The 21,286-nt window shown below is 44.0% G+C and overlaps 1 protein-coding gene across 3 annotated transcripts in view; it reads left to right on the plus strand.

Annotated features, from left to right (window-relative positions):
* Positions 1 to 21,286, plus strand: part of GRIA1 (glutamate ionotropic receptor AMPA type subunit 1) — a 281,186-nt gene that overhangs the window by 169,576 nt on the left and 90,324 nt on the right. For all 3 annotated transcript variants that reach the window (XM_090288461.1, XM_090288460.1, XM_090288462.1), the window contains exons 6-8: positions 2,615 to 2,776; positions 4,938 to 5,105; positions 13,501 to 13,605. In XM_090288461.1, coding sequence (XP_090144587.1) covers positions 2,615 to 2,776; positions 4,938 to 5,105; positions 13,501 to 13,605 — 435 coding nt within the window. The remainder of the gene's footprint in view (positions 1 to 2,614; positions 2,777 to 4,937; positions 5,106 to 13,500; positions 13,606 to 21,286) is intronic.

Consider the following 21,286-nt stretch of genomic DNA (forward strand, 5'->3'; position numbering starts at 1 on the left):
AATTCTGATTTCACCTGTTGTAACAGCTTGCTAGCACTGTTGTGCAAATCAGGAGGCCTCTGTGAAAGTCTGTAAACTGTGGCTACAGGAAGTTCTTCTCAAAAGGGGTTTCCAACCTGAGCTTCTCATTCCAACTGATGAAAACTATCCCCTGGCCTTTGCTGCCTGCTGATCGTATTTCCCATGGCTAGTCAGTATTGTTCTTGCTTGAGGACAGTCACTGGCTTATATTCATTCACTCAGCAAGTATCTAATAAGCATCTACTCTGTACCAGGCATTGTTCTAGGTGCTGGATTCTGGGACATTAGTGAACCAAACAGAAAAGGTCCCTGCCTTCATAGAGCTGACATTCCAATGGGAGGAGAAAAGATAAGGGAACAAATGAGTGAAGGAAATAACCTCAAAGGATCATAAGTGCTCTGGAGAAACTCTCCAGGAGCTACCCGAGTGGACTGAGTGTTGGTTGTGCCTTGACTGAGTTCTCCCAAAAGCAAGTCTTAAGACAAGAATTCAAGTACAAGTAGTTCCTTTCAGTGCCAATCCTGGAAACAATGACAGGAATTAGGGAAGTGAAGCAGGGAAGAGATGACCATTCAAGGCTCATAATCAAGGCACTTACCCCTATGGGGTACAGGAGCTCAATTCATTAGGGAACTTTAGACATGGTGTAGAACACAGCTTAGGTATATTCCACCCAGGGGAGAGGATTCTGAAGTATTTATCTGCAAACTCTCTCTGGGCATATTACCTCCCTGACACATCTAGTTTACTTTACCCATGGGTGAAGTAATAGGTACATGTAGTCAGTCCATTAAGTGGAATATCAGTGTGTGAAGGACAGTGGAAATGAGCAGGGCACCAGCAGCATCTACCACAGGACGAGAATTGAATTTTTGCATGAGGGGTCAGGGGAGACCTCTCTGAAGAGACTGCACTGAGATCCAGAGATGCAAATGGGTCCATCCAAGAAACGCACACTTCAGGACTCGCTAGGCGAGGGCCCTGAGCGGGACTGAACTTGCTTTGTTTGGAAAATACAAATACTAAAGAGTCACAGAAATTTAAAGGCACTGGGTCATGAAGTTGTTTATGGAGAGATCTTTTAAATAATGAAACTGGGTAAAATCAGGGAGAAATTAAAGAGACTTGGACAGGCAGGGCTGGGACTGGCACCCAGGGCTCTTGGCTGCCAGTCCAGGGCTCTCCCCACCCTCCATCCATCAAACTGCTTCCCCGTTCATTCTCCCACTTCATTCATCAGGATTTGGCAGTTTTCCCAAGCCTGGGAGCCCAAAGGGCACTGACGTTATGATCCCAGCTCAAATTCCTGCAGTGGGCCACCAGTAATACCCAAGAAGAAACCCATGCTATCAAGAGTCTCCACGTGAGCCAGCCTCGGCTGCCACCCTGACTGCATTTCACGCCCTCCCTCGCTCTCACTCACAGGGCCACAGCCATGCCGACCTCCTTACTGTTTCTGGGACATGCCAAATGTCCTCCCACCTCTGAGTCTCTGCTCAGAATGTCCTTCCCCACGTGTCCCCATATCTCACTCACAAGGTTTCTCTTCAATCGTGTCCCTGTGCCAACACCACCTCTTCAGGGAGGCTCATCCTGGCCAAAGCATGACATCACCCTCCTCTCCCCATCCTCTTGGCCAGCTGTATCTTCTGCCATAGGACTCACTGCTACTGCACAGCATACTCTACTAGACAATACTGTTTATACCATGCTACATATTTACTTGTTTATCTCCTGTCTTTCCCATCAGAATGTAAGCTTCACAAGAGAAGGAATTTGTTTTATTCACTATTGGAATAGTATTTGATAGGGTCTCAAAATGTTTGTTGAAGGATGAATGAGGGAGAGAGCAGATGTCTTCAGAAGACCTTAGTTCTGGTCCCCTCTCTGCTGCTAACTTGTTGAATGACTGTGCAAGTCAATTCTCCTACTCCATTTCACTTTCTATATTTGGCAAATAGACATAAAATGTCTACCTTGTAAAATCATAAAGTGAAATGAGGCCACAGATATGAAAGTGCTGTACATTATGGGATATATTATACAAATACAAGGTCTCTTTTTAAGTTGAAGGCTTCCTGAGTTTAAATAAATTTCACCAAATGGGGAGAAAAAGTTCATTCTCAATAAAGAATCTTTTATGGATGTTAAAAGTTGATCAGGCCCCACTGAGTAGAGATCTAGTCTCTATGGCAATACCAGCCACTACTTATTAATCACTCAGTCTTCACCATGCACTTGATATGCGTCACTGCATTGCTTTTTTCTCCCCAACCTCCTAACCTCCATTATTCTCATAGGAAACCATCAGGTAATGGTCAGGTAACATAGTATCTCTAATGGCTGTGAACCAAGAAGCCAGCACTTCAACTCAGGTACCACTAGCTCCTGAGCAAGCACTCAACCACTCTGCTAACTTCATGCACAAACTAAGCGATAACTGACTTCAGAAGGAAGGGAGGCACAACTGTCTTTTTATTAAGTCAGTTCCACCATGTGGAACAGGACAGAAAATCCTGTGATTCTGTAACATGGTTAAATGGATATATCCATGCAATGTGTTCTGACTTCTTCCCCCTCCTCCCCACACAGGGTTTCATGGACATTGACTTAAACAAATTCAAGGAAAGTGGAGCCAATGTGACAGGTTTCCAATTGGTCAACTACACAGACACCATCCCAGCCAAGATCATGCAGCAGTGGAAGAACAGCGACGCTCGGGACCACACGCGGGTGGACTGGAAGAGACCTAAGGTGAGGGTAGCAAAGGACCAGACTGGTCCCGTTGCCTGCCCCTGATTCTGCACAGAGTTAGCCATTAGAGAAAGACAAGCTTTCTAAGAGGAACAAGCTAAGGAAAATATAGCCATAAAGACTGAAGGTACAAAGATCAGACAATCCAGAATGGCAAGATTTTAACAAGATTGACATTTTGTTTTTCTCTCATATAAACAAAATTCAGAAGTCAGCAAGCCAGGACTTGGCTAATGGCTCCACAAACACTCAGGCATCTTCTATTTTCTTATTCTGCTATCCTCAGCATACGGGAGCTACCTTATAGCCCCAGTGGCTGCTAAATCTCCACCCATTACCTCAGTATTCTACCCAGCAGGAAGGAGGAAAGGAAAATAAGAAGTACAACTGTTTATTTTAAGAACCCTTTGCAGAAGTCCCACACAGACCTTCCACTCACATGCTGCTTGACACATCTTAGAAACCTAGCCCCAGCTAGTTACAGGAGAAGCTGGAAAAATGCTGTCTGTGTTCTGGGCAGGGCTACCATTTTGCACAACTCCAGGGGGATGCTGTTTGTCTTTATTTCTTTGTGGACTGAGCTTCCTTGACTCATGCGGTGAGCTGGCCTTTATTCTGGTCAGCCAAGTACTCCGCCAAAAAGCAGGAAAATTTAACTAAGCAATATTGAGTACTGCTCTGCCTGAGAGAGACAACTCCCAATTATCATTCAGACTATCTGCCACTTACTTCCCAGCAATGCAGCTCTAAATCCTGCAGCCAAAATCTATTTTGTTCACTATTTGATAATGGTTTAGAGTAAGGGTAGAATGTAATTTTCTTTCCCGTGTCAAATTCAATAGCTTAGCAGTGGCTGTGTGGAACACTGCATTGAGAAGGATCCTGAGGCCAAATTGGTTTATCTGGGCAAAGGAGTGACTCCTCTGCGACTTTCTTTCGTTACTAGGCCAATATCATTTTTGTGAATGGCAGGACATTTAACTGAGATGTGTTGCACCCCACTTGTGCTCAAAATGACTTAGCAATTCAAAATGAAGACATATTTCAATATGAGCTTAAGCAAACAAAATCACAAATGTGCTTTTTTAAAAAATATAATTTATTTGTTTGTTTATTTTTAGAGAGAGGGGGAAGGAGAAAGAAAGGGTGAGAAACATCACTGTGTGGTTGCCTCTCACGCGCCCCCAACTGGGGACCTGACGTGCAACCTAGTCATGTGCCCTGACTGGAAATCAAACCAGCGACACTCAGACAAATGTGCTTTAATGAGCAAACCACATAGCAGTTAGTAAATTAATATGTAAATACCACTCAATTATCAAAAGATTGGAGATTATAAAAATAACCAAATGTAATATATATATAAATTTGTGAAAATGTATATATATGTGAAAGAATCAAAGTTGAAAACTGGAAAAATACTTATACATTCATTCTAGAACTCTCTATTGTCAACATCAAATGTGCCAGAGAACATGGCAGGCACTGGGGACTAATTAATGAAGATGACAGACATGAGTCCAAAGCCAGGAAATATTGTCCTGGACTGTTATCCTGGTTTTGTTTTATCAACGTCTTATCCCCCTTTTAGACAAGGGAAAACATTGAGAGTTATCATGAATAAGCACAAGGGGAAAGTTTGCAGACAGAAAGTCTGTAAACCTGCCACTTGGGTGAGCCACATGTGGAAATAATTAAGCACTTGCCCTTCTTGGATTACTTTTTCTTTTACTGTCACAAGGGATGGTGGAATAAACAGCTCCTCCTAGTCCCCAACTGGTTCTTGTAACCCAGAGAAAACCATTTTTCCATGGACTATATCAGATGATACTGATGTGTTGAATTTAATCTATGCATTATTTTTTTCCCCCAATGAACGAACATTATAAAATTGCAAGATTGCACACGAAAATCTAAAATTCTGGCTTCTCTTCTTAAGTCACAACCAGCAATACACAATTCAGGAAGGCGATATTGGCTAGCAGTTCACAGCAGCCCCAGCTAAGGGGCAGGCACTCCTTGGTTCACCACTGACCCCCTCCCCCAAATCTGGGCCACTGCAGACACTCTTATCACCAGGAAGCACACACCCAGATACAGCTCCCTCCTGCCTGACTGTCAGCTCTCTCTGTCACCTAACTGTCTCCATTCCTCCCACCAGTACACTTCTGCGCTCACCTATGATGGGGTGAAGGTGATGGCTGAGGCTTTCCAGAGCCTGCGAAGGCAGAGGATTGATATATCCCGCCGGGGGAATGCTGGGGACTGCCTGGCTAACCCAGCTGTGCCCTGGGGCCAGGGGATCGACATCCAGAGAGCTCTGCAGCAGGTGAGACCGGCAATGGCTGCCCATCTTATGGGAGCCTTGTAGGGTATTTCGACATCAGTTTCAGGTGGAATGTAGCTATTGAAGAGAAAAGGTAGATCATGCCTGAAGTTTGGAACACCACTGCAGTGTGTTTGTGGTCCTTGGCATATGTGGAAGCTCATGTAGACATTAAAAACAAACAAACAAACAACAACAAAAATAAACCAATAGTACAGAATAGTCATTCCTGATAGTGTAAAAGCTGTATTTTCTGCTTAGGGAATACGCTAAAAAGAGAGTCAGCGATTCTGTATTTGGGAGGGGACTTGAAATATAAAGGGATGAAACTAAATCATTTTAGCAGTCTCCTGGAGACACGCCCCACTTGCCCTGGTTTTTGGGATTTCTTCCCTACCCTTGCTCTCTGCACACTTTTTACAACGGGGCCCTGAAAATATTTCTTAGTAACTTGTGATTCTATTTTCTTGCTCCTCAGCTTTGCAGTCATAAATTTTGTTTGCACGTAAGAACAATTAAAGAGCAGAGACAGAGAATGCTCATGCCGTTCCAATCGGTCGGCTATGCAAAGGGTTCTGAGACTGAATCCAGATTCAACGAGAAGGAGTATAAATATCCAATTAGTAATGTCTTCTGTAGAAGCAAGAACAGAAAATGATACATGTGGGTGGTGTATTTAATACTCCTGGTTTAGAAGATCTGGGGGAATTGCCCTCAGCTTTATCACTCTCAGAGCTCCTAGAAGTCTCTCTTAGCCTCTAGAAGCCTCTGGAAGCACCTCCAGCCCAGGCCATGATTCTCGAACTGCAAACAGCACCATATGATGCCTCCTGAAAGAGAGGTTGTATTTCCAAAGCAGACTGCACAAAGAGGGCAGTGCTTCCTGCAGAGGAAGGTCAGAGTACCAGGCATAGCGGCAGGTCAGCAACACCAAGATATTTTGGTGCAAATGCCCTCAGGACCCCTGTCCTCATCCAGGGGAGCTGTCTGGATAAGACCAGCCCTACCCTTAAGACTATTTCAACAGAAGGTGAATTCGGCTCCTGGGGGAGGGGAGAATTTCTGAATAAGGGAGAAATGTAGAGCAAAATGCACAACTATTCCCATTTGTTTTCCAACCACACGTGCACAGCTCTGGCAGTTTTCACAACCTGGAGAAAGAGAGGAGACGAAAAAGGAACCTCACCAGCTGTTCCTCAGTGCAGAGGGAGTGCCTTTAAGTGCAGGGGAATGTGCACTGTACCTCTCTCCTTTAGAATGAAGCTAAGCAGCAGTCGTGTGACTACCGGGGGATCATGCTAAGGGCCTGCCAGTCGCCCCTTTAGTCCTCCCCGTCTCTTCTATGCCAACTGGCCCCTAATCACTTTGGAGCAATGGCAGACCCCAGGCAGCTTCCGAATGACTGCCAAGAGGCGCAGCGCCTGCCTTGCAGCTTATTTAAAATGCCCTTCCAGACTCGACAGTCGAGACAGACTATTTGCAATGTGAGGCTGGTTTCAGAAGGTCCCAGGCACTTGCCCTCAGCTGCACAATCTTTCACCTCCTTTCCCTCTCCCATCTTAATGACACCCCTGGAAGGATCTTCTGACGCCACCATGACAGGGATGAAGCCTACGAGGCAATGTGGGTGCAGAAAGGGCTCTGAACTAGGAAGCAGGAGAGCTGGGTTCCAAGTTCAGCTGGGTCCCTGACTCCCTGGGAGACCTTGAAATCATTCAGATCTCCTACAGACCTCCCTTTTTTAGTCATGACAATGAGGAGCTGGGAGAGGCAACTTCTGTGTCTCACCTGCCTCAGAATTCTAAGCATCTGATTTTTTCCCCACATCTTTCTGGTTGCAATGTATACTCATTCCTCTGCCTCTGCCTCTGCCTCCAGTGGGACTTGCAAGGAGGCAGTTACCTCAGTCAAAAGGATAATGACCGCTTTTCTATTGTCTTGGACTCAGAGAGCAGCCTGCCTCTCCAGCAGCAAATCAGCTGCTCCCCAAGAGCATGCCCTGGCCAGGGCCAAGCACTGGGGGTAAGAGAAGGCAAGGCCTGCCCTCGAGAAACTCCCTTCAGTCTCTCCTGGGGATGGGGAGGAACCAGTCACAAAAAAAGAAAAGCAAAGCAAAACCCAACATTCTGACCCTAAGATCAACTGTTTGAAATAATTCCTTTTCAAAATCTGTGTGAAGTACCTAGAATCACAAGAATGTAGGGCTGAAAGAGGTCTTAGAGATTAATGATGCCCATTTTCCCTCACTTTGTAGCAGAGGCAGCCAACCCAGAGTGAACACTGATTCAGAGTCACACAGCAGCTTCGTGGCAAAGGCTGAACCAGACTCCCATCCAGGGCTTCTCCTCCTACTCCAGGCCTGTCTTGTGTCCTTTGCTTGTATACATTGACTTCTGAGACCTTCCACGCACAGTCATGGCCACTGTCTATTCATGTTCCTTCTAGATCCATCTCTTGAAATAGGGAGCAACTGTGTGCCCACCATGGGCTGGGTAAGTCCCGGTGACAGTCAGTCCTTAGCATCTGGGGTTGAGGGCTCAGCTCTCTGCTGCCCTGACCACTCACTGGCATTTGGGCCACACATCAGGAGGGGACCTGTGGTTCAGCTTGTGCTAGAGTTGAAATGTCTGTGACTTGGACCTGCAGACCCTGCAACGGCTCTTTGGAAGGTTAGAATAATAGAAAGCGAAGCTCTAAAAATAATAGTAATACCAGTTATGATGTGTTAAGCTCCAGACGTATTTTACATGTTTGATCTCACTGATTCCTAACTATATCACTCGGAGGTAGCTAGCCTTATTAACTGTGCTTTATAAATGAAGAAGCTGAGCTTCAGAAATACTAAAAATGTCTTCCCAATATTATATAGCTAGTTAGTGGCAACACTGGAACTACAAGCCACACTGACCTGAACACATAATTGCTCTGCTCTGAAGCCTGAAGGGCTCAGCCCAAGGTCGACACAAGAGCTGTGGCCCAGTCCCAACAAACAGCGCATGGTCTTGGGTAATATCCATACACCCCTACCCTTCACCCTGCAGCAGAGTAGAGATAAGCAGCTGCCTGTCTGCCCCCTGCCTGACATCCAGAGAGCCATTCAGAATATTAATGAGCTCATATCTGGAATCAGTCAGCCATATGTTGGCTCTGGCTGGCAAAGAAGACCCAGCTCCCCAAATCAAGCTCAACATCTGGGGGTCATAGACGCTTTGAGGAAATGACGAAAGAGCATCAGACTCTTTTTCCCATAAAAATGCACACATGTACAAACATACATATTTGCATGACCAGAAGGTGGAGGAACCATAGACACTCCTGGAAGTCCATCCCATGATATCAAGTGAAGAATACATGCCATAAATAGTGTTTTTCCCTCTTAGTCTTTGTATTCACAATCTGTTGGCCAATGATCAAGAATAAGAAGACTCTGGGACATCTCCAAAAGTGCTAACATCCGAATAATAGGGGTGCCAGAAGGAGAAGAGGAAGAGCAAGAAATTGAAAACTTATTTGAAAAATATAATAAAAGAAAACTTCCCTAATTTGGCAAAGAAAATAGACGTACAAGTCCAGGAAGCGCAGACAGTCCCAAACAAGTTGGACCCAAAGAGAAACACACCAAAACACATCATAATTAAAATGCCAAAGATTAAAGAGAAAGAGAGAATCTTAAAAGCAAAAAGAGAAAAGCAGAGACTTACCTACAAAGGGGTTCCCATAAGACTGTCAGCTGATTTCTCAAAAAAAACTTTGCAGGCAGGAAGAGACTGGCAAGAAGTAATCAGTGATGAAAAGCTAGGGCCTACAACCAAGATTACTCTATCTAGCAAAGCTATCATTTAAAAACAAAGGGCAAGTAAAGTGCTTCCCAGACAAAGTAAAACTAAAGGACTTCATCATCACCAAGTCCTTATTATGTGAAATGTCAAAGGGGTTTACTTAAGAAAAAGAAGATCAAAACTATGAACACTAAAATGACAACAAACTCACAACTATCAACAACTGAATCTAAAAAAACAAAAACAAACTAAGCACACAACTAGAAAAGGAACAGAACCATAGATACCGAGACCATACGGACGTTATCAGTGGGAAGTGCGGAAGGGGGAGACTGGGGGAAAAGGTACAGGGATTAAGGAGTATAATTGATTGGTACAAAATAGATAGGGAGGGGGGTGTTAGGAACAGTAAAGGAAATGAAGAAGTCAAACTTAAATGCATGAACCTTGGACATGAACTAAGACGGGGGATTGCTGGAGGGAAGAGGGTACTGAGCGAGGGGGAGGAGGGAGGCACAAAGGGAAAAAAATAGGGACAAATGTAATAGCATAATCAATAAAATATACTTAAAAATACATAAATAAATAAAATAAAGAATATCGAAGTAAAGGTATGTAAGCACTTTGCCAGATGAGGCCTAAGACAGCCCCTGCCTTTCACACTCAGACCCAATTTCAAAGGAAAGGTAGGCTCCTGAGAAATAGTATCTATAGAGGTATGGGTGATGAGCTAAATAGCAGCTGGGATCTTGGTGCTATGGATGGTCAGAGCAGAGTGCCATGCCTGGGAAATGTGGACACGAGCAAGGCTTCCTATAGGAAGGGGGCTGGGGCTTTTAAAAGGGTGACCATATAATTTACCATCCAGACTGGGACACCTGAGAGTGAAAGGGAGCGCTACTACCAACTTTTCCGAAATGAGAAAGGTAGACTAGAACTATCTCAAGCCAACTGAGATTAAAGGGAGGGTGTATTTAAACAAAGAGTGAATCAGGCTTTGGAGGGTCAGGGTGGGGATAGAAACGAGACCCAGCAGGAGACCAGAGTGAGGTTTCAAGCCAGGACTGTGGGCATCCATGGCTCCACCAAGCACAATCTGGGAGCTCTGGGACTAATTGCTCAACTTCTCTGGCATCAATTTCCTCATCTACTAAATGGACATAATCCTCTTAGTACTGTTGCCATCACTGGTTTGTCACAGGCTCTAAAAAAGGAGGTGGATAATGAGCTTCTTGAAACCTCAGAGCACCTGCATGAGAGAGTTAAAGCCAAGATTATTTTTCTCATTGTTCAGGTGGGAAAGGGAAAGTTCAGATGTTCCTGAGACTTGCCCTGGTTAGCAAAACCAGAACGTGGTCCACTGGGACCTAGCCCTGACTCCCCACACCCAGTGAGCATTTAGGAGAGGTCAAGAGAACAGATTCATTTGAAGGCAGCCACAAAAAGGCTATAAAAGCCCTGGTCCAGAGCTGCTCACTGCTTCCCCAGGGATGGGATGGAGGAGTCATCAGTGTTGACTCCTTAAGTAGTAGAAACAAGAACCAGCACTTTCCTGATACCAGGCAGAAAAGAAGTTATGCTTCAGCATCCCATGGGTGGCTGTATCCAATACCATTTGCAGGAAAGCCCCTGTTAATTCTCCATCTTTCACAGAAGGAGTTGGCAGGCACCAGGATGGCAATGGGAGCTCCAGGAGGTAGAATCTAAGGGAAAACGTCAGGTCTCCATAAGTCTGACCCGTCACTCCAGGGGGCAGGTGGGAGGGGCATGAGAGCCCAGAGACTCAGCCTTGATGGACAGGGCAGCAGTTCCCAGATAGGGATGTTTCTCAGAATCTTCTTCCTCTGAGTCCTGATGCTACACATAAATGGCTTGGGACTGAATCAATGTCTTCATCTTTCCTTACTCTGCTGTAATGAAAGGGTCATTCTACAATGTCTCCTTCCCTAACTAACTAGTAAGAGCCTTAAGCTGCCCCAGGCCTCTGTTGACTTACTGTGAATCCTGAACCCAAGTGCCATGAATCTCAATAATCCTATCCATAAAATGGGCAAAGTAATCTCTGCTCTTGCTACTCACTGGGTTTCTGTGGACATCAAATGAGAAGCTGTCGTAAATACACAGTGATAATGCAAGAGACCCTCAAGTCACTAGAACTTTTGCTGATAGATTGGGGGGTTTTATGGAAACTGAGAGAGACATGTAAAAGTGACCCTCATTTTTGCTGAAAGAGTCCCCTGCTCTACCTCTTACCCACTCTACATAGCACAACAGTAGTTATCACCATCATCTAAATAATATGCACTACGAATTGAACATTTACGTCCCAGACAATATGCTAAGCATTTTCATTCTTTGAGGAGTAAACCAAGAAACAGACAGGCTGTGATATGCTCATGGACACGTAATTAGGAATTAACAGAGCGCAGCCTGGGAAAGGTCCAGCTGGAATAGCAGGTGGCAGCAGTAGGCACGCACGACACACTACTTTGCACACTTCTGTATCACCCACTCAGCCTAGCACAGTGGCCTTGTCTGAGAAACCACTTAGTATAAGCGAAGATAGCAGGATATAGCAGAAGCTCTGGATTTTAGGTCTGCCTCTGATGCAAGTCATAAATCTCGAGCAATTCACTTTACCTACAAGAGTTTTGGTTTATCCCATGTAAATGAAGATTACAATCGCTAAATGGCAGACCTCAGGGGATTCCTGTGAATAGAGGTAAAGTAACATATGTGAAAGCACTTCATAAACATGAAACACTTCGAAAGTGGTGGTGGTAATATCATTATTAGCAACATTAATAATAACAGCTGGCCTTTGTTGAATACTCACCATGGACCAAGCAACCTTAAGACATAATTAACTCTAACTGGTCCCATCAAACAAATGAGGAAACAGCCCTAGAGACATCATGTAATTTGTCATACTAATATGCCACTGATAATTGGTATGAGACGTGAGGCTGAGGCCAAAAAGTAGATGCTCATTTGGGTAACGACACTTCTCTCAGTTCAGGAAAACCAGTCTACCATCCAATCATCTGCATATCTATCAAGTCTGTTTTTCAAATGAGTCATTCAAGCTTGCACTTAGCAACCCTGAGCCTGAACAAATGGGAAAGCTAAAGGTGGGCAGGAGATGCCGAGAGTAAGAAGGTAAAGTTGCTGAAGGATTGGAATTGCTTCCTTTTTCTTATTCTTTGTAGCAGGATTTATGCTTTGTTTTCTCTCTGAAAAGCAAAGCCAGCCTAGACTTTCCCAGAGTTAGGATTTCTCCAGATTTCACCTGAGACAGTGAAGAGCTTGCTATGTAATTTGTTCAGCACTCTGAGCCTGTCATGGCCTCCCCACTGAGAAATCAAACCGAAAGGTCGGTCTCTCTCTCGCTCTCTCTCTCTCTCTCTCTCTCTCTCTCTCTCTCTCTCACACACACACACACACACACACACACACACACACCAACTCTTCTTATACCTTCTGAGGCCAGAGGAGTTGGTCACTGTCAGAAGAAGATAAACCCTGCACAGCTTTCTTTTTTAAGCTCTCTTTGAAGAGGAGGGAAATAAAGAGTGCTGAGTTATAGGGCCAGGTTTGTATTGGTTACAGCTAGAGACTCATCTCACTGGCGTTAGTTAGGTCAGGCTGATCAGAGGACACAGAGTCAGTCACCACTAGAGAATGTGGTTTCTTGTACCTGAGCCAAAGAACTCATCCTCAGTTTGAGGGTGGACTTGGGAGAGATTTACTGGTTACCTCCAGAGCAGCAGGCTCAACCCAAAAAGACTTGGATCCCCCATGTTGACCACAGGACCTTCAACCTGAGCTTGAAGATGTGAGGCAGGAAAGCATTTGTGGAGAAGAAATGCCATGCAGCATACTTTGGGGTTCCAATACAAATTCTGTTTTACCCAGCTGAGACCTGCTTAAAGCCCTGCCTGCTCTCTGCTTAACATAAAGGGTTTTCTCAGGTGCTTTTAACTTTTCGTGGCACTTTCATTTGCTGTGTCATTTAAGGTACATGGGGCAGGAGTTTTAGAAACTGGTGACCTAGAGAGGAGCATTGCCGAAGGTCACTCAGCTGTGCAGAGGAAAATGGGGTAAAGTTCAGGTCTCCCAGTTCCAGGTCTTCGGATTCCCAAGGGTTTTATTCCCTGGCCTCACAAAGGAACTAAGCAACCGTGTCCAAGCAGAGCCCACAGCACCACGAGGCTGGCTTCCGGTCCAGGCCCTCTCCTGACCTCCCAGGAACGGCAATCAGCCCCTTTCCTTAGCACACCTCCCACAGTTTCTTCCCCTGAGGTGTGTGTCTGAGGAGGGGTGGTGCTCATGCTGGGGGTGTCTGATGGGGGGGCGGTGCAGCGATGTCTTATTGTTAGTTTAAAGCAATGGGTAAAAAAAAGGTTTTCAGAATGAATCTCAGGCTAGTAGGAAAGAGAACTGTGCCCTAATAGTGACTATGGGCAAGAGAGTAGAGAGTTTTTTAGTATTGACACTACTCCAAGACCTCATCCTGTGTAACATTCTGGGGTTTTGGATTATATCTTCAACAGAAAAAAGCAACAAACATCAAGTGTGACTTGTGAGTCCATTGTCCACCACTTGGCTTTGTTTTCCAGGTGCGGTTTGAAGGCTTGACAGGAAATGTGCAGTTTAATGAGAAAGGACGCCGGACCAACTACACCCTCCACGTGATTGAAATGAAGCATGACGGCATCCGAAAGGTAAAAGTCCCTTTGCTTCTATCCCACAGGGTGGGGAGGGGGCTGAGCAGAGGCTTGGGCCAAAGCAGAGGGCCTTGTGAGCCCACCTGTCCTGGTCTGGGTCTTTGTGAAGAGACTCAGGAAATGAGAATTCAGACTCAGCTCTGCCACAAACCAGCTGGAACTCTTGGCAAGTCAGTTCCTTTCTCTGGGAATAGAGTCCCTCATCTGCAAAACAGAAATAAAAAATCTTGACCTTTGTCTTAGGGTGCTTGTGAAGATCCAAGGGATGGTCAAATACTTTGTAAATATAAAGTAATGGATGTGTATAAAATATTACTGCTGTTCCTCAGGGATTGTGAAGTAAGAACCTGACAATGATGATTATCAATGAAGTTAACCACCCTGTCCTACTCCACACGTGGTCACATTTACTCTACTATCCATACAGAAGAAGGAATGAAAAATATATGTGTGTGTATATATGTAATATATACTACATACGAATATTAAAATTTTTAGAATAACATTCAAATTCTTGAAAAAAGCATTCAGGATTTTATTAGATACTATGTGTTCTGGGCTCTGCTAATGTCTCTAACCTTGACCTTTGACACCTTCTTCCTCTCTCTACTCCAGACATTCTGACCAACTTTCACTTCCTTGAAAACACCAGGTTCTTTCTCATCTTCATACATGTACCCTGTTCCTAGGCCAGGGTTTAAATTTCTGCTTTACTCTTTACTAGGCATGTGACCTTAAACAAATTATTTAGTCTCCCTGGACCTCAGTTACAGCATCTCCAAAAGGGGGACGATATCCCTTACCTCATAGGGTTACTGTCAGAATTAAATGAAACAATGCCTGCTACCCTCATTGCCTGTAGTGAGGGGTTCTCAAAAGTGGCACCTGGAGTGTAAGTGATAATCAGCCCATGTTGTTTGTTTGTCTGTCTGTCTGTTTCAAGTCTGTCCTTTAAGCCACAGGGAAATTTTGTTGTTGTTGTTGTTAGCCTTGAGTTTGAGTGAGTCAGGCTGTGTAAGCCCATAGAATGGATAAATCAGCAACAGAAATAACACAGTAACCTTAAAATCCACAAGCAAATGGCTGTGCTTTATTTTTTCACCCCTGAGGCTGTTTTTCAACTTATTTTCCAATGACTAAATCCCTTCTTAGAATGTGAGCTTAAGAATCCTTTGTTTACAGGGATCTGAATTTCAGAAAATCAATTTCTCCACATCTGTGTCTTCAGGCCTTTTCCTCAATCAGCCTCCTAGCAAAGTAATTTCTCAGGTTCAGGGGTGACCTAGTTGTGCTGGCTTCAGTGAACCTGACGGGAGGTAATAAGGCACTGCTGCTTCTTGATTCAGGGCCCTGGGAACACTCGGCTGATCTTCAGGCCGTATCCTGCCCACTAATGTGCCAACATACCCTCTAGGTACCTGGGTCCAATTTGACATCCCACTGAAACATGTGTGCTCTAAGCATCTATCCATCATAGTTTAGGAGCTTCAAATGCCAGAATTGGCGATGGCTCTACTCAAGCTCAGGAAAATGTCCTCAGGAAATCCCCTTCAGAAATTCCATTTCACTGCGGGGTACTAATGTGGAGGGATCTCTACCCGCGCAGAATACCATGTAAATTCAGGTGAGATCACAAATTCTGAAAAATAGCTGCCAACGGAGTACAGTTCATCAAGGGACCAGCATTGTTGATTTCACCAACCTTGCCCATCACCATTGGTCCTGTAGCTATTTTTGGACCTGACTGAAGCCATCTACTTCTCATCTCAACTTGATTTGAGTCTTTCTGCCCTGCCCCAAGTCTGTTATTCCTAGCTCTGATCCTCTGTATAACTGGAAAGGAAAGAAGACTAAAGTGACACAAAGTCCCAAAGAATTCACACCTCACAATTCCATGTGTCCTTTGGAAGTTTTTCTTTAAATCACTGCTACCCAACTGTAGACATACCACATCCTGTTACAGACTCTAAGCTACAGCTTCAATCCAATCACTTTTCTCCATTATCACTGCTGACCCTACATCCCAAGCCACCTCCACACCTGCCTGCACTTATTCAAAGCCTTCTTACCAGCCACTGTCTATGTTCTTGCCCCTCTACAAGGGGATTCAATTTTTTTTTTCCACCACAAAAGTTGGGATAAAAATTTTCAAATACACATCAGGTTATATTGCTCCTCTGCTTCAAACTTTTCACTAGCTTCCTACTGCAGGTAAAATGTGATATAACTCCTTACCATGGCCTTCAGAATCCTAGATGCTGCTTCCCTGTGACATCAGCTCTTCTTCCTTTTTTTCTAGCTCATTGCTCCACAGCTATGCTGGCATCCTTCTATTTCTTTACCTGGCATTCCCTGGCACTGGATTTCTACATGCTGTGTTTCTCCTTGTCCCTCAGATCTCAGCTCAGGTGAAGTCACTTTGGAGAGACCATCTCTGACCCAGCTACCTAAAGTAGCCCCCCTCCCCCACCTACCCAGCACAGTCACACTATTTCATTTTATTTTTTCATAGTACTTATTTCTTCTGATATATTCTTTTTTATTCACTGATCTAGATTGAGGTTGGCCAACTTCAGCCTACAGGGCCAAAGTCAGCCTGTTTTTGTACAGCCCATGAGCTAATGGTTTTACATTTCTAAATGGTTGGAATAAATCAAAAGATGATTATTTCATAACATGAACACTATATAAAATTAAACTGTCAATGTCCATAAATAAAGTTGCTTTGGAACACAGCCCCACTCATTTGTTTATATACTGTCTGGCTGCTTCTGCATCACACTAGCAGGGATGAGTAGTGGTAAACAAAGAAGGTATGACCCACAAAGCCTAGAGTACTTTCTGTCCGGCTCTTTATAAAGTGTGCAGACCCCTGGTCTAGACGTATATTCTCTTTCCTTCCCTCTTCTCCACCCCTTTTATACTACAATGTCTAAAAGCAGGACTACAAGTTCTAAAAGCAGCCCTCTAAATGCAGGGACCAGAGGTGTCCTATTTATTATATCGCCAGTGTCTATAATATATCGACACACAGTAATCACATGCAAAGAAGTTGTTCATTATTAAATGAGTGGGCAGTTATTGAATGTTGCTGGGCAACCAGAGAGCATAACACTCTGGCCCACATTTCCACAAATCTGCCAGAAAACAAGGGAAAATAATGCTGGCCAATTTAATTAAAGAACACCTCAGCAGAACTCAAAGTCACACATAAACTTATTAAGTTCAAATTTTTTAAGTGTGTAGTTAAAATAACTCTAGGTGCAGTAATAGATATACTGGAACATCTCAGCAGTTGAATGCAATAAAGTTTAATTGTTCACCAGATGACCAGTTTGGGGGCTGAGAGCTCTGGTTAAGACTCAGGCTTGTGGAGGCTCCACTGTCTGCTTGGGTCTTTCTGGCTATTGACATCCAGTTAACAGATGGGGAAGAGAGAAGGTGGAAACTGTGCTGGAGCTTTGGGGAAGTCAGGCTAGGAGAGATGTGCATCACTTCTGCTGCACTTGATGGGCCAGAACCCAATCATGTGGCCCACCTCGATGCAAGGCAGGCTGGGAAATGAAATTGCTGGTTAGGTAGCCACTTTCAACAACACTTCTATGCCATGAAAGTCAAGCAAGAATCTTGGGGATCATCTAGCTGTCTTTACCTCAGTAGGCAACTTACTTTTTAAAAAAACATATTATAATATAATAGACTTATTTTTGGAGGTCAGGGGCTGTAGCTTCAATGGCAGCCTAGCGATACAAATGTGCAAATTTGATTTAATGACTGTGCAAGACAGATCAATTGAATTTAACTGTTCTGTGACTATCTCCTTTTTAGACTTCATTCACTTAAAAAAAATCTGATCTATCATCCAGACTCATTTCCTACATTCAAAGAATCTTTAGAGATAGATGGAAAATAGGAGATCAAATATTATAACTGGCCCCAGGAGAAGACCTCTCGCTGTCAGAATTACTTAAATCCTTTCCTAAACAGTGGGCCCTAATCTTTACCCAACTACTGGCTCTGATTTACTTTCAGACAGAATCAAAGTTCCTGCATATCCTCAGTAGAGAATCAAAGTGATATATAATAATTCAACCCATTTCTCTAAGAAAGGGAAATTTGCTCTCTTACCTCTGAAGTGCAACAGCCCTCCAAAAATCTTTGCCAGCTTTCTTTCAATCAAACTGTGTGACCAGACTTCCCAGCCTCTAGCTTACACAAGGTGCAAGGTGAATCTTGGCATCACCCTGCTCTTCTGACTGGTGATATTGTTTTATTTCCCCATAGAAGGATTAGGAATAAAATAAGCTTGTTTATAACATTAAACTGTTTTTCTAGCTTTTGATATCAAAGGAGCTGTATACAGGCCAAGCTATACAATAATTTTTATAGATCCCAATTTAACGCCAGTGCTATGATACTGGCCTTGAAGGACCGGTATCCCAATTTTTTGTTTAAGTTAAAACTATTTTTTTTTTATTTTTTCAATTACAGTTTATATTCAGTATTATTTCCCATTAGTTTCAGGTGTACAGTCTAGTGAGTAGACAATCATATACTTTACAAAGAGTCTCCCCTGATATTTCCAGCACCCACCTGGCACCATGCGTAGTTATCACAATATTACTGACTATATTCCCTAGGCTGTATTTTATATCCCCGGGACTATTTTGTAACTACCAATCTGTACTTCTTAATCCATTCACCTTTTTTACCCAGTCCCCCAAAACCCCTGCCCTCTGGCAACCATCAGTTTGTTCACTGCATCTGTAAGTCTGCTTTTCTTTTATTGTTAATTTATATTGCTGTTTAGATTCCACATACACATGAAATCATATGGTATTTGTCTTTCTCTGACTGATTCATTTCACTTAGCATAATCCCCTCTAGGGAAGGACCACTACCCTTAGAAATTCAAGTCTCCTCCTAAGCCATGTAAATCTGGTCTGCACAGATGTATCTTGCTTCCCACCCACCCACCCCCACCGCGATCTTTTATCAAAATAACTTGATATTTTAGAGCAGTGTTTTGTGGTTTGGGGACCTCTTATCCTAAGACATTCTGCATGTAAAGAGGATTACATTGTCAAATGTGTGTGAAAAATGCTCCACAATATACACACCTTGTGAGGATTGATCATGTTCAACAGCAAACTGTAACTGCAAGTGTCTTACAGTATAGAGCCTGTTTCCCTTCAGACATCGCCCTACTGAACATCATTTTTCAGTCTACTGATAACTTACTATGAACCACGCACTATGCTTATTGTTGTGTGTGCATCTAGTCCTCACAGCAGCCCCATGAGACAGGTATTATTGTTGTATCCATTCTACAAAGCAGCAGCTGAGGCTCACTGAGGTCAAGCAACCAGGCTGATGTCAGACAAGCAGTAATTAGGAAAGTCTGCCTTTTAAACCAGCTCTGTCTGATACCAAAGACCAATCTCTTGACCATCAAGCTTCCACTTTTGAGAATAATACCAATTAATACACTGTAGATTTTAGAAATATCAGTTGCATGTCAAAAGAGACAATTTCCTCTATACTGATGGTTGTACAGTTTGAATAGGAACAGCTAAACTTGTGACTAATTGTGAAGAGGGAAGAAGAAAAAGAAAAAGAAAGAAAAGGCAAAAGAGAAGGAAATGGAGGGAAATGACATTTATATTTGCCAGAACTTCTGCTAAATTTGTATTTTTAAAAATCTTATCTTTGAGGTCCACGACCAAGCTTCTATGCTCTGCCAATAATCTGCTATAAAATTTACATTTATCAGTTAGATGATCTGATCTCCCCAAGCCTCCATTTCTCATCTGTAAAACAGAAAATAATCCCAAACCTGTCTGTGCTATTTACATACGTGTGAGGAAGAAAAGTGTTAAATGGTGTAGAAGTTTTCTGGAATTTTTTAAAAACTTGCATCATGATATACTACAACAGTGGTTTTAAACATTTATTTTTCAGCCAGAGGGTTCCTTGTAAAAATGAACTTGTAAGGGGAATTCCAGCATGTGAAACAGACAGAAGGCAGAGCTGACTGCTGAAGCAGGGGGAGGGACCCTGGGCTTCCTCCTGGCCCCTGGACTGTCACCCTCCCCCCATGAAAGTGGAGAGGGGCTGCGCGGACGCCATAGGGTTCCACTGAGCACCAGCCTAGCAAAGGGAGGGAGGTCCTGAGCAAGTCCCCTGGTCTCTGAGCCTCTGTTTTCCTGTCTGTAAAAGGAAGGGGTTGGAAGAAGTGATTGTTCAGGCTTCTTCCAGCTCTGATACTCTGCAAATCTAAGTTTCTGGTTTTTGTGTCCCTAGAAAGAAATGTCCCTGTCCATGCTGACTAAAAGTGCCCCAGAGCATTGTGTTCATGCCTCCACCGAGGGTCCGTCTTGACCCTGTGTCCCAAGAGCTTAGCAGCCCCCCATCCGGCCCCAGCTTCAGTTATGATCAGTTTGTCTCCATGCTGGATGCCCTCATTCCCTCCGCAAACACTTCCTCTGCTGCTTCTCTGTGAACGAATGTGTGTGCTAAGGAAGGTATCCCTGAGTGACGAGACCTCCAGCCTTGTACATAAGGAGCCCCCAGCATCGTGGAGAAACGGGGAGAGATCTGAGCACAGCTGGCCCACGGGGCTAATGGAACATACAAAGGCCCTCGAGTACTGGCTGGCAGCTTACTGGCGCTGGGTAGGACCTGGCCCTGCAGGCAGCCTTCCTGGCTCAGATCCTGGCTCCACAGCTCTCCTGTGGCCTTGAGAAAGTTACTTCCCTTCTCCAAATCTCAGTTTCCTCACATTCAAAATGAGAATGATAATTACCCACGTCATAGGTTTTTGTGAGGATGAAAGGAATTCAAACATTAAAAGCACTTAGAAGAGTGACTGAAACACAATAAGCATTCGATAAACGTTAACTAATGTGATTTCCAGCTCAGGGCCAAATCCTGTCTTAGCAAGAATAGCATAGTGGTGTAAAGCTGCCTATGGAGACAGATTGCCAAGGCCAAGCTCAGCTACTTTTCAGCTGCATCACCTTGGGCATGTTAACAAACAGCCCTAAGCCGGTGAAATGGCATCAAACTATAAAACACATAGCCTCTGATACAGCAAGAATATAATCAAAGTTGGCAATTACTATTATCGTGAATAGCAGTGATATTGCAGGGAGAATTGATCATTGCCAACTGAGGGGACTGGGAATGTATCGCGGTAAAGGTGACATTGGAGTTGACCACCGACGTGTGCCTAGATTTTTGTGAACCTGACCTAAGTTCTGGCTCTTGGGAGACCTGCTCATTCCTCTGCATATGCACCTTGAGTTCTTCTTCCTTTCTGCCCATTACATCTATAGCCATCAGAATGACCATGAAACAAAGTACAACTCTCTAAAGACATACATGGAGACAGAGACAGACAGAGAGATGGGTTCTGTGTGTGTGCGTGTGTGTACTAACTATGCCATTTTGCTCTTCCCAAGCCTTCCATGACTTCTTGTTGCCTTCAGGATAGTCTACACCTAGACCCAGGTGCCCACTGCTCTCTGTGCTAACCCTACCTTCCAGCCAGGACCCACTGAACTTACTTCTCTGGGCAGACTCCTGCCGTCATATCTTGGCTCATATTCTCCCTGATCTAAAAGGGCTGGGCGCCACCTGTTCTTCCCTCACGACATTAATCCTTGCCTCCTCCTGC

The sequence above is a fragment of the Furipterus horrens genome, unplaced genomic scaffold (genome assembly GCF_987537825.1).
Source record: "Furipterus horrens unplaced genomic scaffold, mFurHor1.1.pri manual_scaffold_10, whole genome shotgun sequence".
Classification (NCBI taxonomy): domain Eukaryota; kingdom Metazoa; phylum Chordata; class Mammalia; order Chiroptera; family Furipteridae; genus Furipterus; species Furipterus horrens.